This window comes from Rhinopithecus roxellana, chromosome 8, assembly GCF_007565055.1.
Source record: "Rhinopithecus roxellana isolate Shanxi Qingling chromosome 8, ASM756505v1, whole genome shotgun sequence".
In the NCBI taxonomy this organism is placed as follows: Eukaryota; Metazoa; Chordata; class Mammalia; order Primates; family Cercopithecidae; genus Rhinopithecus; species Rhinopithecus roxellana.
In genome coordinates, this window is record NC_044556.1 from 95,021,169 (window position 1) to 95,034,476 (window position 13,308).

The 13,308-nt window shown below is 54.1% G+C and overlaps 1 protein-coding gene across 1 annotated transcript; it reads right to left on the reverse strand.

Annotated features, from left to right (window-relative positions):
- Positions 1–656: 656 nt before the first annotated feature.
- AGT (angiotensinogen) lies at positions 657–12,665 on the reverse strand. Its single transcript, XM_010374041.1, has 5 exons — positions 12,456–12,665; positions 8,324–9,182; positions 3,938–4,205; positions 2,185–2,329; positions 657–1,258 (listed from the first exon to the last, which is right to left on the reverse strand). Exons 2-5 carry the CDS (start codon positions 9,150–9,152, stop codon positions 1,070–1,072), a joined length of 1,431 nt encoding a protein of 476 aa, XP_010372343.1. The 5' UTR covers positions 9,153–9,182; positions 12,456–12,665; the 3' UTR covers positions 657–1,069.
- Between the last annotated feature and the right edge of the window lie 643 nt (positions 12,666–13,308).

The following is a 13,308-nucleotide window of genomic DNA, read 5'->3' on the forward strand; positions in this document are numbered from 1 at the left end:
GACTGCTAAGTACTGGCTCAGGCCTCCCATGGAAATTCCATCCAAAGTCCAGGAAAGCACTTTCGTTTGCACAGTCTATCTGCTAAATTGTATACATCTGTTTGGCTGCTAAATGAAAGACAGAATTTTGGGAGGCTTATTGTTGCAAGACGTTTATTACTAACACAAGGGAGAAATAACCAGCTATGGTTTCCACATTCAAACAGAAATTCAGATGCTTGCATCTTTCATGTGTTGTTCAAAAATCACAAGCATGGCCGGGCGCGGTGGCTCAAGCCTGTAATCCCAGCACTTTGGGAGGCCGAGACGGGCGGATCACGAGGTCAGGAGATCGAGACCATCCTGGCTAACACAGTGAAACCCGTCTCTACTAAAAAATACAAAAAACTAGCCGGGCGAGGTGGCGGGTGCCTGTAGTCCCAGCTACTCGGGAGGCTGAGGCAGGAGAATGGCATAAACCCGGGAGGCAGAGCTTGCAGTGAGCTGAGATCCGGCCACTGCACTCCAGCCTGGGCGACAGAGCGAGACTCCGTCTCAAAAAAAAAAAAAAAAAAAAAAAAAAAAAAAATCACAAGCATCTGTGGAAAAAACTAAGCTACTGTAGACACTACACAGAGGTCATGTTCTTACATTCAAGACACTAAACACAAACCGAAGGCAATGCAAAAATGTATACTTTAATTTTAAAACCCAATTTTTGTTCTCAACTTGAAAAGGGAACACTTTGTTGTTTCACAAACAAGCTGGTCGGTTGGAATTCTTTTTGGAACGGTGGTCCGGCGCTAAACACTGGTTCTTGCCTCCCCACCCCCATTCTCTAAAATAAACCCAGCAACCTGGGAGGCGCATTTGTGCTGCCACAGGTTTCTTACTGCTCACTTCACGCAGCACCACTTAGACCAAGGAGAAACGACTGCTTTTCAGCTCAAAGTTGACTCATTAGAAGAAAAGGTGGGAGACTGGGGGTGACAAATCGCTGGTTTGTCCAGGGTTGCTATCTGCTGCTGGCCTTCGCCTCAAAGGCCAGGGGCAGAGGCCTTGCCAGGCGCTGTGTTCTGGGGCCCTGGCCTCATGCTGGGCTCAATGGGTTGGCCACGCGGCCCAGGAAGTGCAGGGCAGTGGCGCTTTGATCATACACAGCAAACAGGAATGGGTGGTCCAGGGTCACCTCCAAGACCTCAGGCCTGTTCAGCTGTCGGGTAGACTCTGTGGGCTCTCTCTCAGCCGCTTCGAGTTCAAAAAAAATGCTGTTCAGCACCTGCAAAGCGGCAGACATCAGGGTCATTCTGAGGGCGCACTGGGTGACCCAGGGTGCTGAGGGCTAGAGGGCCAGGGAGGGCTCAGGACCTCTGTGATGTGCACTGTCCTGGAGGGAGACATTGTCCAGTCTGCCAGGAGGATGCACAGTGTATGCCTGCCCCTCAGTGTAGGCAAGGGTGTGTCTGTGTAGATGACCCTTACTCGGCCACAGTGGCCAAACTCACATACCGGCTCCTCCCTGCCACGCCCCTCACGTCCTCCCATCTTCACGTTCTGCCCGGCTGTTCCGGGCAGAATTCCTGGCTCCTTTGGCCATGGCCCACCAGTGCCAGGACTTAGCTAACTTAGCACAGAGGGCTCAGCCCACTGGCCCCAGTAGGAACTCCCACTTTCTCCCCAGCACCGAGCACAGGGCCCAGAGCATCCAGGCGCACCCTTGGTAGCCACAGATGTGCATGGTGCCACATGGCAGGGGGACATTCTGTCTGCTGCTCAGCATTTCCCTGAAGAAGGGGCCGGACCCAGGTCCAAGGGTGCTCACTCTCTTCATCCCGGTTTCAACTCTACTGTAGGGTCCCTGGAGGACCCTGAGGCAAGGCAAGGCCGAGCAGGACCATGGAACACACCCCCAGCAGGAGGAGGCAGAGCAGGACCATGGAACACACCCCCAGCAGGAGGAGGCGGAGCAAGACCATGGAACACACCCCCAGCAGGAGGAGGCAGAGCAGGCGAGGGATTTGCTGCTGTGCACCTGAAAAGCCCCAGAATGCTCTGGCCACTTCTCTCCCACCTTTGGCCCTACTCTCCTCTCCCTCTTGCCCTGCTGGCCCCACCCACAGCCTCCTCTGTGTCCCTTCCATCCATGCCTCCCACCCTGTGAACACTCGGAACCCAGGTCAGGCACAGACCCAGGCTCGCACATACCTTCCCCACCCTGAGGTTGTCAGTGCTCAGTTTTTGCAGGTTCAGCTCGGTGCCCAGAATGGCGGGCAGCTCAGCCTGGGCAAGCAGGTCCTGCAGGTCATAAGATCCTCGCAGCACCAGTCGGGGCATGGTCAGGCGGATGGCCCTGGGGAGATGAGGCACAGTTAGGAAGGCTCCAGGCCACACAGCGAGGGCTCTCCCAGAGGCCAGGTGGAGATATGCTCCTTGCATCCAACCCTGACGACAGGGATGTTTGCCGCCCTCCCATCCAACTAGGTCATCCTCCCCCTTGGGAAAAATTTCAGCAAAACCTACAATAAAAAACGCTCATGTCATTTGAAATACTATGACAGGGACAAAGAACATTTACCGATGAGGACCTAGGAATGGTTGTCCTTTGGTGCATTCTGTTTTTAGATTGGCTGCATTGAAGGTGTGTCACTTGGGTAATTTTAAAATGCTATTCTCTAAATAATGCACTGTGTCTTACTACTGCAACAGCAGTGTTCTTGATGAAAAGACATCCATGAAAAGGAGGGAGACAGGAGGGTACAGTGTCAACTCATGCTGGACACGTTGCTATGTCAACTCGATTGATCTTCGGATAGAGCCTCTTCCATCTTCTGGCATCCTTCAGAGCCCATGGACATTTCCAGTGATGTATCAAGCACTTATAAGAGCTGACAGTACACCCATGTTTACAGGGTACACTGCACCAGTCACAGCAGCTCAAGGGTGAAAGCAACCCACGTGTCCATCGATGGACGAGTGGATAGACAAAAGGTGGTAACCACATGCAAGCGAATATTATTCAGCCTTCAAAAGGAAGGAAATTCTGACACGTGCTACAACATGGGTAAACCTCGAGGACATCGTGGTGCTTGCCAGCGGCCCAGGGGAAGGGGAAATGGAGAGTTAGTGTTTCAGCAGGGCAGAGCTTCGGTCTGGGAAGATGAGAAGGTAAATGGAGATGGACAGCGGTGATGGCTGCACAACAGTGTGAATGTGCCTAGTGCCACTGAAGTGTGCACTCGAAAATGGTTATGATGGCAAATTTTGTTATGTATATTTTACCACCATAATTTTTAAAACATAAAAAGCATCCAGAGCTGATGTCAAGAAGCCATCGTGTCACTCAATGCCTGCCTGCCTCTGGGATCAGATTTCCAGGCCTCGATGATCTAGGGGGATGTGTAGGTTGAGTCCAAGGCTCTATGGAAGGGAATTGCAGCAGGAAAGAGGTGCTAACGACACCTGTCCCCACCCAGCCGCCAGCCACCAGCAAGGGCATTCTGGAGTCAAGGCATGCTCCCTGAGAAGGCCACACCCCCGATCACATGGAGTCCAAACCCTCCTGGCAAGTCAGTTCCAAGAAGCTCTTGGATGCCACAGATGTGCTGTGTGTCAGGTGTGGGGCCAAAATGTTCCTCTCTCAGAGGGCGGATTGCAATGTATTCTCTCCCTCCAAAACCACCAGGCAAATGTAAGCATAAGCATAGAAAAAGCATATTCCTCCCCTCCTTTACCTTGCCTGCACCTGAAAGACAGACACTAACTAGAGAGCTGGGTGCTGGGTGGTTGGAGAGCTGGTGGACAGACACACAGGCCGCCTGCCCAGCCCCATGCCACTGTGGCCCTGCCCTGCTCTGCACCCAAGGCTCAGCTCATGTGTGTCTACTCCCTACCCCACTCCCAGCCTGGGCAGAAGGACAGCTCGGCTCCCACATTCCAGGGGAGACCAGGAGGCTCCTACCGGGGAGACAGTTTCTTCATCCAGTTGAGGGAGTTTTGCTGGAAAGTGAGGCCCTCCACCTTGTCCAGGTCAGAAGCATAGTGAGGCTGAATCAGCAGCAAGCAAGCACTCTCAGTGAAGGGCACTTGAGTCACCGAGAAGTTGTCCTGGGAGTCGCTCCAGTGCTGGAAGGTGCCCACGCCAGACAGCATGGGGACAGACACTGAGGTGCTGTTGTCCACCCAGAACTCCTGGGGCTCAGCCAGCAGGGAGAAGTCCTTCATCTTCCCTGAAATCCAGACAGAAGATGGGGAGGGAAGAGTCAGCCGGGACAGGGGCAGGGACGAGAGCTGGCGGACACCGAAGGCCCAGATCCTGCCCCTCTCCCTGCCACAGCCTCCTTCCCTGGCCCAACCCAGGCCACTCTGTATTCTCCTGGCCACAGGACCCCAAGTGCAGCTCAAATCTTCCTGCAAAATGCAGCCATTTGAGTTCACTGAGGCAGCCCTAACCGCCACCTGCTGAAGACATATAACATGCCAGGCACTGAACTGGGGGTTTGCGTCTGTCACCTTAAGGGACATACGCCACTGGTACCTACCAGGTCAACTCAAACCTACATCTGTCCTGACACAGAGGCTGTGATTTGACACACTCACTTTCTTTTTTTTCCTTTTTTTGAGACGGAGTCTTGCTCTGTCACCCGGGCTGGAGTGCAGTGGCCAGATCTCAGCTCAGTGCAAGCTTCGCCTCCCAGGTTCACGCCATTCTCCTGCCTCAGCCTCCCGAGTAGCTGGGACTACAGGTGCCCGCCACCTCGCCCGGCTAGTTTTTTGTATTTTTTAGTAGAGACGGGGTTTCACCGTGTTAGCCAGGATGGTCTCGATCTCCTGACCTCGTGATCCACCTGTCTCGGCCTCCCAAAGTGCTGGGATTACAGGCTTGAGCCACCACGCCCGGCCCAACACACTCACTTTTTAAAAATTTTAAGAGATACTATTTTTTAGAGTGACTACGTTCACAGCAAAATCAAGCAGAAAGTACAAAAAGTTCCCATATAACTCCTGTCCCCCCACACACAGCCTTCCCCATGATCAACATCTCACACCAGAGTGGCCCATTTATTGCAGTTGATGAACCTGCATTGACACGTCCTCAGCACCCAAAGTTGATGGTTTTCTTTGGGGCTCCGTCCTGGTGTTTTACATTCTGTGGGTTTGGACGCACGTAGAATGACACGCAGCCACCACTGCAGTATCCCACTGCTCCTAGAGGCCCCTGCTCATGCTCACTTTTTAATCTGTGTCCAGCCCCAGCAGTGGCAGAGCCTGCCGGCTGTCCTGTGGCCCCCACCCTCCCCCATCACAGTCACAGGATACAGAGCTGGCCACGCAGGCTCCGGGAACGAGGGCTCCATTCTTCAGCAGCCCTTGCTACTGGGGAGACTCACAAGACCTTGCTGTGATGAATGGATTTGCACACTGGGCCCTGGGGGCAGGGGTGAGCCCTCTGTTCTCCCCACCCCTGGGCCCGCTCACAGGGCGGTGGAGAAGACAGAGAACTCGGGAGAGCGCAGCGTGGGAGAAGGACACAAACTTGTGTGTGAAGCAGTTATGCGGGGTCTCTCTATGACGGCAGCCCACCCTCTGCCTCGACCTTACACTAGTGCATCACAGGATGCCCTTGGCTGTCCTCCCACTCACCTTGAAAGGCCCATTTTGTGGTTGTTTTTAGGAGAAGAGGGTGAAGTTGTGTATGGGTTTGTCACAGAGCAGTCCTCTGGGCACGTGGCGCTTGGGAGTCTGAGTAGAGATGGTTCAGAAACAGTGGGGTCTCCCTTTGTACTGAATCGGAGCTCCCAGCAGGAAAGTAGGGAAGCTGGGAGGACAGAACTGGCAGGTGGGAGCTGGGCATGGCTGTGCCTCCCCTGGGTCTGGGTCTTGTGAGAAGGCAGTGGCAGACCTGGCATATTCCTCGTGCTCAGTCCTCGGAGCACTCAGTCTCGGAGGGCACGTTAGTGGGAAACTGCAAGATCCTCCTTGCACATTCCCTGCAGGGACCTCGGTGCTGCCCACCCAGGCTGGCGAGGCTCTTAGTTTAGAGGGGGGAAAGGGACTATTCTTTTCTTCCAGCAAACTAAACCAAAAAAGGGAAGCTGCCCCCCAAAAGATGTTGGAATTTGACATGAGAGTGGCTGCCCTCTTCCCTCTGCTCGTCTGACACACACACAGCTCACCATTCTCATCCGAAGGCTAGGTAAATCTCTCGAGCTTAAGTCAGCTGGCATGGTGGAAACTGCCGGGGCCAACGTCCCATGCTCAGCAGCACAGCAGGTGCTGGGCAAAGGGTGCTGTGGAGCCCATCGGGCCCCAGATCCTCAGGTCCTCTCTAGTGGGACACATCTAGCTGCCTGCTGAGGTCATGTACATAGAACATCATTGCTAAAGGGGAATCTAGAGGTCCCGAGACAGCCCCCAATCATCTCACTGGACAGGCCATGTGGGCAGGAAGGGGCTGTCTCCTTTGATGGAAACTGAGACCAGCAAAGGTTAGGAAGTGGGGCAGGGTCAGGGCAGCATGTGGTGGAGGCCAGCGAGGATGCCGGGCTTCCTTTGAGTCCCGATGTCACTGGTTTTTTCTTCTTTCTCCTCTTCCTCATGGCCTGGCTCTGAGGTCTGGGTCAGGTGGATGGGCTCTCTTTCGAAGGGAGACCCATTTCAGATGCCACTGGCTTTCTTGCCTTTGCCTTCTGCAGGACCCTCCTTCTCAGTGAGCGCTCCTCCCAGCACTCCTCCTAGGTTCAGCAGGCTGAGCCCATGTGTCCCCGCTCTGCCCTGCACAGCGTGCTGCCACCCTCAACCGGGCAACCCTCAGGCTGGCCTCTGCCCCTGTGACCAGTCAGTGCCAGGGCTGAGCAATTCCCCATCTATCACCTCCCCTGAACCCGAAGGGAGAGACCTCAAGGATGTTGTCATGGTAAGAAAATCACCACGCGCCACTGAACCTCTTTCTCCACAGTCCTGTCTTTCACCACCCACCTGGCTCTCTGTCCCTCATGAGGTTACACATCTTGACGGAGCCTCATCAATGTCTCTCAGACACACCCCTCAGCCCCACCCTGCCCATGGATTCGCCGAGCTGCTCCCTGAGCGCGGGTTCCCGTGACTGTGTGCCCGGACTCTTGCGTAACCTTCAAACAACCCTCCCTGCCTCCAGTCCACACACAGCAGGCTTCCGGGATGACCTCTGAACGAATGCGTCCCCATTCCCACACCTACCTGGCATGGCATTCAAAGTGTCTCCAGCTCTGCCCTCCCCAGGCCCATTTTCTGGTTCAACACTCATGCCAAGCCAAACACCCCATCCTCGTTCCTTGCCCCAAACTCTGCAGGCTGGGCTCATCATGCTTGCTCCTGGCTTCACCAGCCCTGTTCCCCTCACTGCCAGGTGAGGCCTGCTCTCCACTCCCCAGTGACCTCTGTCCTCTGCAGGCTCCGAGCCCTACCTGAGGACCTTGTGGAGCACGTTTCCCTGCAGCTCTATATCCTAGGTGTTTGCCCATTGACCTTTAAAAGCCTGGAGTCAGGGCCTATACAACCTTCCTCCGGCCTCCTCTGAGATGCCAGGCTTAAGGTCTTACAAGTAGCAAATCCTCAATGAGTATTTGTTAAAAGAATGCTTTAAGCAATCTTTGGCTGGGTGCAGTGGCTCATGCCTGTAATCCCAACACTTTGGAAGGCTGAGGTGGGAGGATTGCTTGCAGCCAGGAGTTCAAGGATACAGTGAGCAATGATTGCGCCACTGCACTTCAGCCTGGGGGACAGAGCGAGATCCTGTCTCAATTAAAAAAAAAAAAAAAAAGAATGAAAAATCAACCATCTTCGTAGTACGGGTTTTCAGTAATGCCCCTCCTAACATGAAAGGGATTTAAGCAAGCCAATTGCTTATTTCTGCATAGGCCAGGGACCCCAGCGCCTGACTGTCTCCAGAGATAAGAACCTGTACCCTCTGAGCGTAGAGCTGGGCTGTGGGGCCAGGAGATGTGGGTTGAAATCCCAGGACCCCCACTGGTGGCTGTGCCATCTTGAGCAAGGCACTTTGTCTCTCTGAGTCTCTATTTCTTTACTGGTAAACAAAGGCACAAATACCTCTGCATCACATCATAAGGGGATTAAATGATGTAAGAAAAAGATGTAGTGTAGTCGTGCACATAGTAGGGCAGCAGGTCCGGGAGGTGGACACCCATCCAGGGACCCAGTGGAGCAGCCACTTCCCCAATCCTCGAGGGTGGCCACCAGGTATGTCCGCAGGGCTGCCCCTGCCCATCTCCAAGGCCTGACCTGCTGAGCTCAGCTACGCATTGGAAACTAAGTCCTAGGGCAGAGCTGGCAGAGGGGTTTGCCTTACCTTGGAAATGGACGTAGGTGTTAAAAACCACGGTGCTGTCCGCACTGGCTCCCGTCAGGGGGCTGCTAATCTTCCATCCTGTCACAGCCTGCATGAACCTGTCAATCTTCTCAGCAGCGACTTCCAGGTCTGTGAAGTCCAGAGAGCGTGGGAGGACCACAGGGGCATAGAGAGCCAGGCCCTGCACAAACGGCTGCTTCAGGTGCAGATCTGGGGCTGTGAATAGGCCCACCACCATGGACAACAGCAGCTGGCCCTGGCCATCAGCCCTGCCCTGGGCCACCAGCAGGCCCTGTACAGCCTGCAGGGCAGAGAGGACCTTGTGCGCATCCAGGCGGGAGGTGCAGTTCTCGTCCTTCCAAGGGACGCCCAGGATTGCCTGTAGCCTGTCGGCTGTGTGGTCCAAGGCTCCCAGGTAGAGAGAGGCCAGGGTGCCAAAGACAGCCGTTGGGGAGAGGATGGTGGCCCCATGGACCACGCCCCATAGCTCACTGTGCATGCCATATATGCGGAAGCCCAAGAAGTTGGCCAGCATCCCGACCATCGCGGCCCTCAACTTGTCCTCGGTGTCGAGTTTTGCAGCGACCAGCACTAGCTGGTCCTGCAAGGCCTTTTCATCCACAGGGGACGTCTTGGCCTGTATCGGAACAGGTGTGAAGGTGGGATCTTTGGGCTTCCCAGCATTGGCCTTTGCCAGCTGCTCACAGGTACTCTCATTGTGGATGACGAGGTGGAAGGGGTGTATGTACACCCGGTCACCTGCGGCCAGGCCAGCCCAGGCCAGGAGGCAGAGGATGGTGGCCCTCAGGCTCACGCTGGCAGGAGCCATCTCAGACTGGGGTGCTCGCTTCTGCGTACCCTGAAATATCATTTTGCAAAGGGTGAAAGGTGATTATTAACTGATCGTTAAGTGCCATCTAACCAGATTTTTCATGGTCTCAATATTCTCTGTCACCATTTAGCCCAGAATAAGTCCATTCATGTCTACAAAAAAAGAAAAGAAATGGATTCTAAGCTCCATGGAAAATACCTACATGATCCAAGTGCAAAATGCACCAATATAGGCTGAATCATGTCCTAACTCCCCCAATGGCCACAATGCATATGTTGAAGTCCTCAACGCCAGGACCTCAGAATGTGACCATTATTTGGAGACAGGATCTTTAAAGAGATGATTAAGTTAAAATGAGGCCATGAGGGCGAGCCCTGATCTAATATGACCTGTGTCCTTATGAGAAGGGGAGACGAGGACACGGACACACACAGAGGGAAGACCATGTGAGGACAGAGAGAGAAGACGGCCGTCTACAAGCCAAGGATAGAGGCCCCAGAGGAAATTAACTCTGCTGACGGCTTGCTCCCGGGCTTCTAGCTTCCAGAACTGTGAGATAATGCATTTCTGTTGTTGAAGCCTCCCAGTCTGTGGTACTTATGGCAGCCCAAGCGGAGTAAGACATGCTCCTGCCTGTGGCTGTAAGTTCTCTCCTAGAAAAACACATACGTGCCAATCAGTAGGTCTTTGTGGAGGCCTCCTAGACCCCTGAGATGCTCACTCAAGGGCCCTAGGGTGAGGGCTGGGAATGGTTTTCTCATCTCCCTGTGGTCCTAATATGCAGCCAGGATTGAGCACCACAGGCTCAACCCAAAGCCCAAGTATTTTCCACGTGTCTCGACCCCAAAACCAGCTCTCAACCATCCCTGCATAGTGCTATCCCCTGCAGAGCCCCAAAGGCATGCACACCTAGCATGGCTTGCCACTGATTCTTGGATTCCTTAGATTAAAAAAAATAAAAATTAAAAATAAAAACACTTCTCCAGTAACTCTGATATGGAAGCAGGGTTTAGAACCCCTGCCTTAGACATGGGTCCGGCACCATGTTCTCTCAAAGGCCTTGCAACTGGGCTTCAGCCTCAGCTGCTGCAAATGAAAACGACCCTGAGACCCCAGAAGACGAGGTTCCTGGGCTGGCCCTGCTAATGCATTTCATCTGACTCTTCTTGATTGACGGGATGAACGTTTATTCTATTGATTCATTCAATTCTAACAGTTTGTACCACACCTCACTCATTTCTTGTGGAGGGAGTGTACTGCAATATCGTCACTTCTTAGCCTTTTCTGTCCCCGCAGGCTACACCAGACTTCCTTGGCGCTGTAGCAAGTCATCACTGACTCGAGGCCACCTTGATACCTAGATTTTTCTGCTTCACCTAAGCACACCCACTCATTATTCTTACATTAGCAGCTGGCCTCCCCCACCCAGACCGGTAACCAGCAACTGCCCTCAACACAGTGCAACTGCTGAAGTACCTGGTGTGTTTTGTTCTGCTTCAGTCATTCAAATGCCAAAGAGACTTTGACTTCTGACCTCAGCTACCACCTCACCCCACTCCCCATGCATTTGACTCCATCCGCTGTTCTCAAAGAGACTTTGACTTCTGACCTCAGCTACCACCTCACCCCACTCCCCGTGCATTTGACTCCATCCGCTGTTCTCAGGAAGAGCCACATGACATGGAAAAACAGAACAGAAAACTCTCCTTGCTGCTTGCAGGCCTTTCTGTGCAGAGAAGCCTAAGCCACCAGTTCACACCTGATCTAGACTGTCACATCAAATCAGGTCATCAGGGGAAACCTGTGGGAACGGACTGCTGGGAAGTCCTGCCTGACAAGCGCCAACTGTTCGGGGTTTGGATGGCGCTGGTCGATGCAGCCCACTCACTGTGCTGCTCCTGCACAGGTACCATCTCCAGAGACGCAATTCCATGGGCCAATTTTAAGGCAGAGACTGTTGTTTGTTCTCAATTGTGATCTGTGGTTGCTCCCTAGGCTGGTTCCAGGGCTGCACACAGCCGCGTCCTGGGAGTAACGGTGCTCTGGGGTGGCGGGCCTGACACCCTTGCCCGGAGCGCCCCTCCGCCTTCTCCCCTCCTGCCCCTGCCTCTTAGCCAGCACCTGCCCCTTCTATGTCTCCCTACTTCCCCCAGGCTGAATGCTACAGGTGAAGATGACGGCTCACGCTCCCATGGTGCCTGTCATTTGCAGGGCACCGTTCTTATATCAACCCCTCTGACCTCATCACAGTCCTCACCTTCCCTGAGGTTTCCTTGATGCCGTATTTCACCCTGCAGCTTTCCCCACCACACCGGGCACTCTCAGCTCTCTCATCCGGCTCCCCTTTTCCCTCCTTATAACCCTCTGTACCATGTAGTTATGCACTTGTGCTGTCCAGCGTCTTTGTCTGTCTGCCCTGACGTGAATGTGAGCCCCGGAGCAGGGTTCCCGCTGCTGTGTTTCCTAATACAGCCCACATTCCCAGGACAGTCCCTGGGACCTAATGCATCCTGGAGAAGCAGTTAATGAATTGGTTCCTGCTGTTTTCCAGAGGAACAAAGAGGTCCAGTGACTTGTTCAAAGTCACACAGCTGGGAAGAGACAGAACTAGGACTCAGAACCAGGCCCTCTGACTCTGTCATCCGCAAGTTTAAGCACCAATCTACGCTGCCCTGGAATAAAATTGGAATCTGCCTTTTAGCTTATCCCAAACCTTAGAAAGTACTTTCATGTTATATTCTCTTCAGCTATACCAGAGCCCCGGAGAGAGGGAGCCCAGGCATCGTTACTAGTCCCATTTTATAGGTGAGCAAATCAAGGTTCAGAGAGACGGTGACCAGCCTGATGACACACAGTCAGGGAATCTGTCTCGAGGGAGGGGTAGGGTGACCACTCTGGGGATCCCAGCTGGGGACTGACCGAGCCCAGCCCTTCCCTGCGGCCCCACTTCCTATACAAGCCCTGCTGTTCCTCCTGATGGCAAGAGGACCTGGTGGACTCTTGACCATGATGACTCTGCTCCTGTGCCAGTCTGCTCCATCCCTGAAGACCCTAACTCTTCTCAGCGGAAGCAGGAAGACCTGACCATCTTGTCCTATTGCTAAGGAGGAGCAGCTCCTCCTATAAGACCCTGGGTGGGCACTGAGTGGGGGAAGCCTGCATCCAGATGACTGGTCTCATGAGAGAGGAGAGATGCTTCAGCACCACCAGTGCCCCTCCCGGCCTTCTCCTCCCGGCCCACAGCTCAGTTACATCTGAGAGGGACAAGGCCGAGAAGGAGCTGAGGGGTCCCCGGCTTACCTTCTGCTGTAGTACCCAGAACAATGGCAGCTTCTTTCCCTGGCCGGGTCACGAGGCCCTATTTATATCTGAGGGGTGGGGATGAAGCCGTTCCCAGGCTGCCCGTGCACAGGCTGGAGGGGGGTTACATCATGTGGCCAGACCACAGGCTGGCCAGAAGGACAGACGCCAGAAGGGACACTCACGCTGGGACCTCTTCCAGGAAGTCTTAGTGATCGATGCACAGTTTCACTGCTGAACAGAGTGAGCCGGTGCAGGGTCGAGTTACACATTTACCGAAGTTCGCAGGAGTGGGCGCCAAGGTTCCCAGAAAGACGAGCATCTCCCTAGGTGTGTGACAGCTTAAGGCCAACCACCCAGGCCTCCTGACCCAGCCCCGGGAGATGTGCCCCTAAGAGGCCACAGGGACATGCAGGCCGGAGGTGCGGAGGGCACAGGGCAGGGGGGAGTCTTGCTCAGGCAACATGGGGGCCACTTCTGACCCTGCTGCCCGCTCATGGGATGTGTGACCTTCAGCTGCTCCCAACAGCCATTTGGTGCCTACCCTGTGCAAAGGCCTCTGATAGACACTGGGAAAAACACACAAGCAAGTGAAAAGTACCTTCTGGTAGCTTCCAGTGTAGCTGGGGAGACTGTTAAACACCAACAATAGCACAGCCAGATTAAAAGACACAAACAAAATGCCTTCAGGATGCAGAAAGCATTCACCTGTGCAAGCTGGGGAGGGGCGAGGGAAAGATATGGCTGGACCTGCACCTGGAGGAGGAGTTGGTCCGACTTGGAAGCTGCAGAAGGGGTTTTCTGAGGCAGAGGCTTGAGTGACACTCACCAACAAGAGGGAGAGCATGGGTGG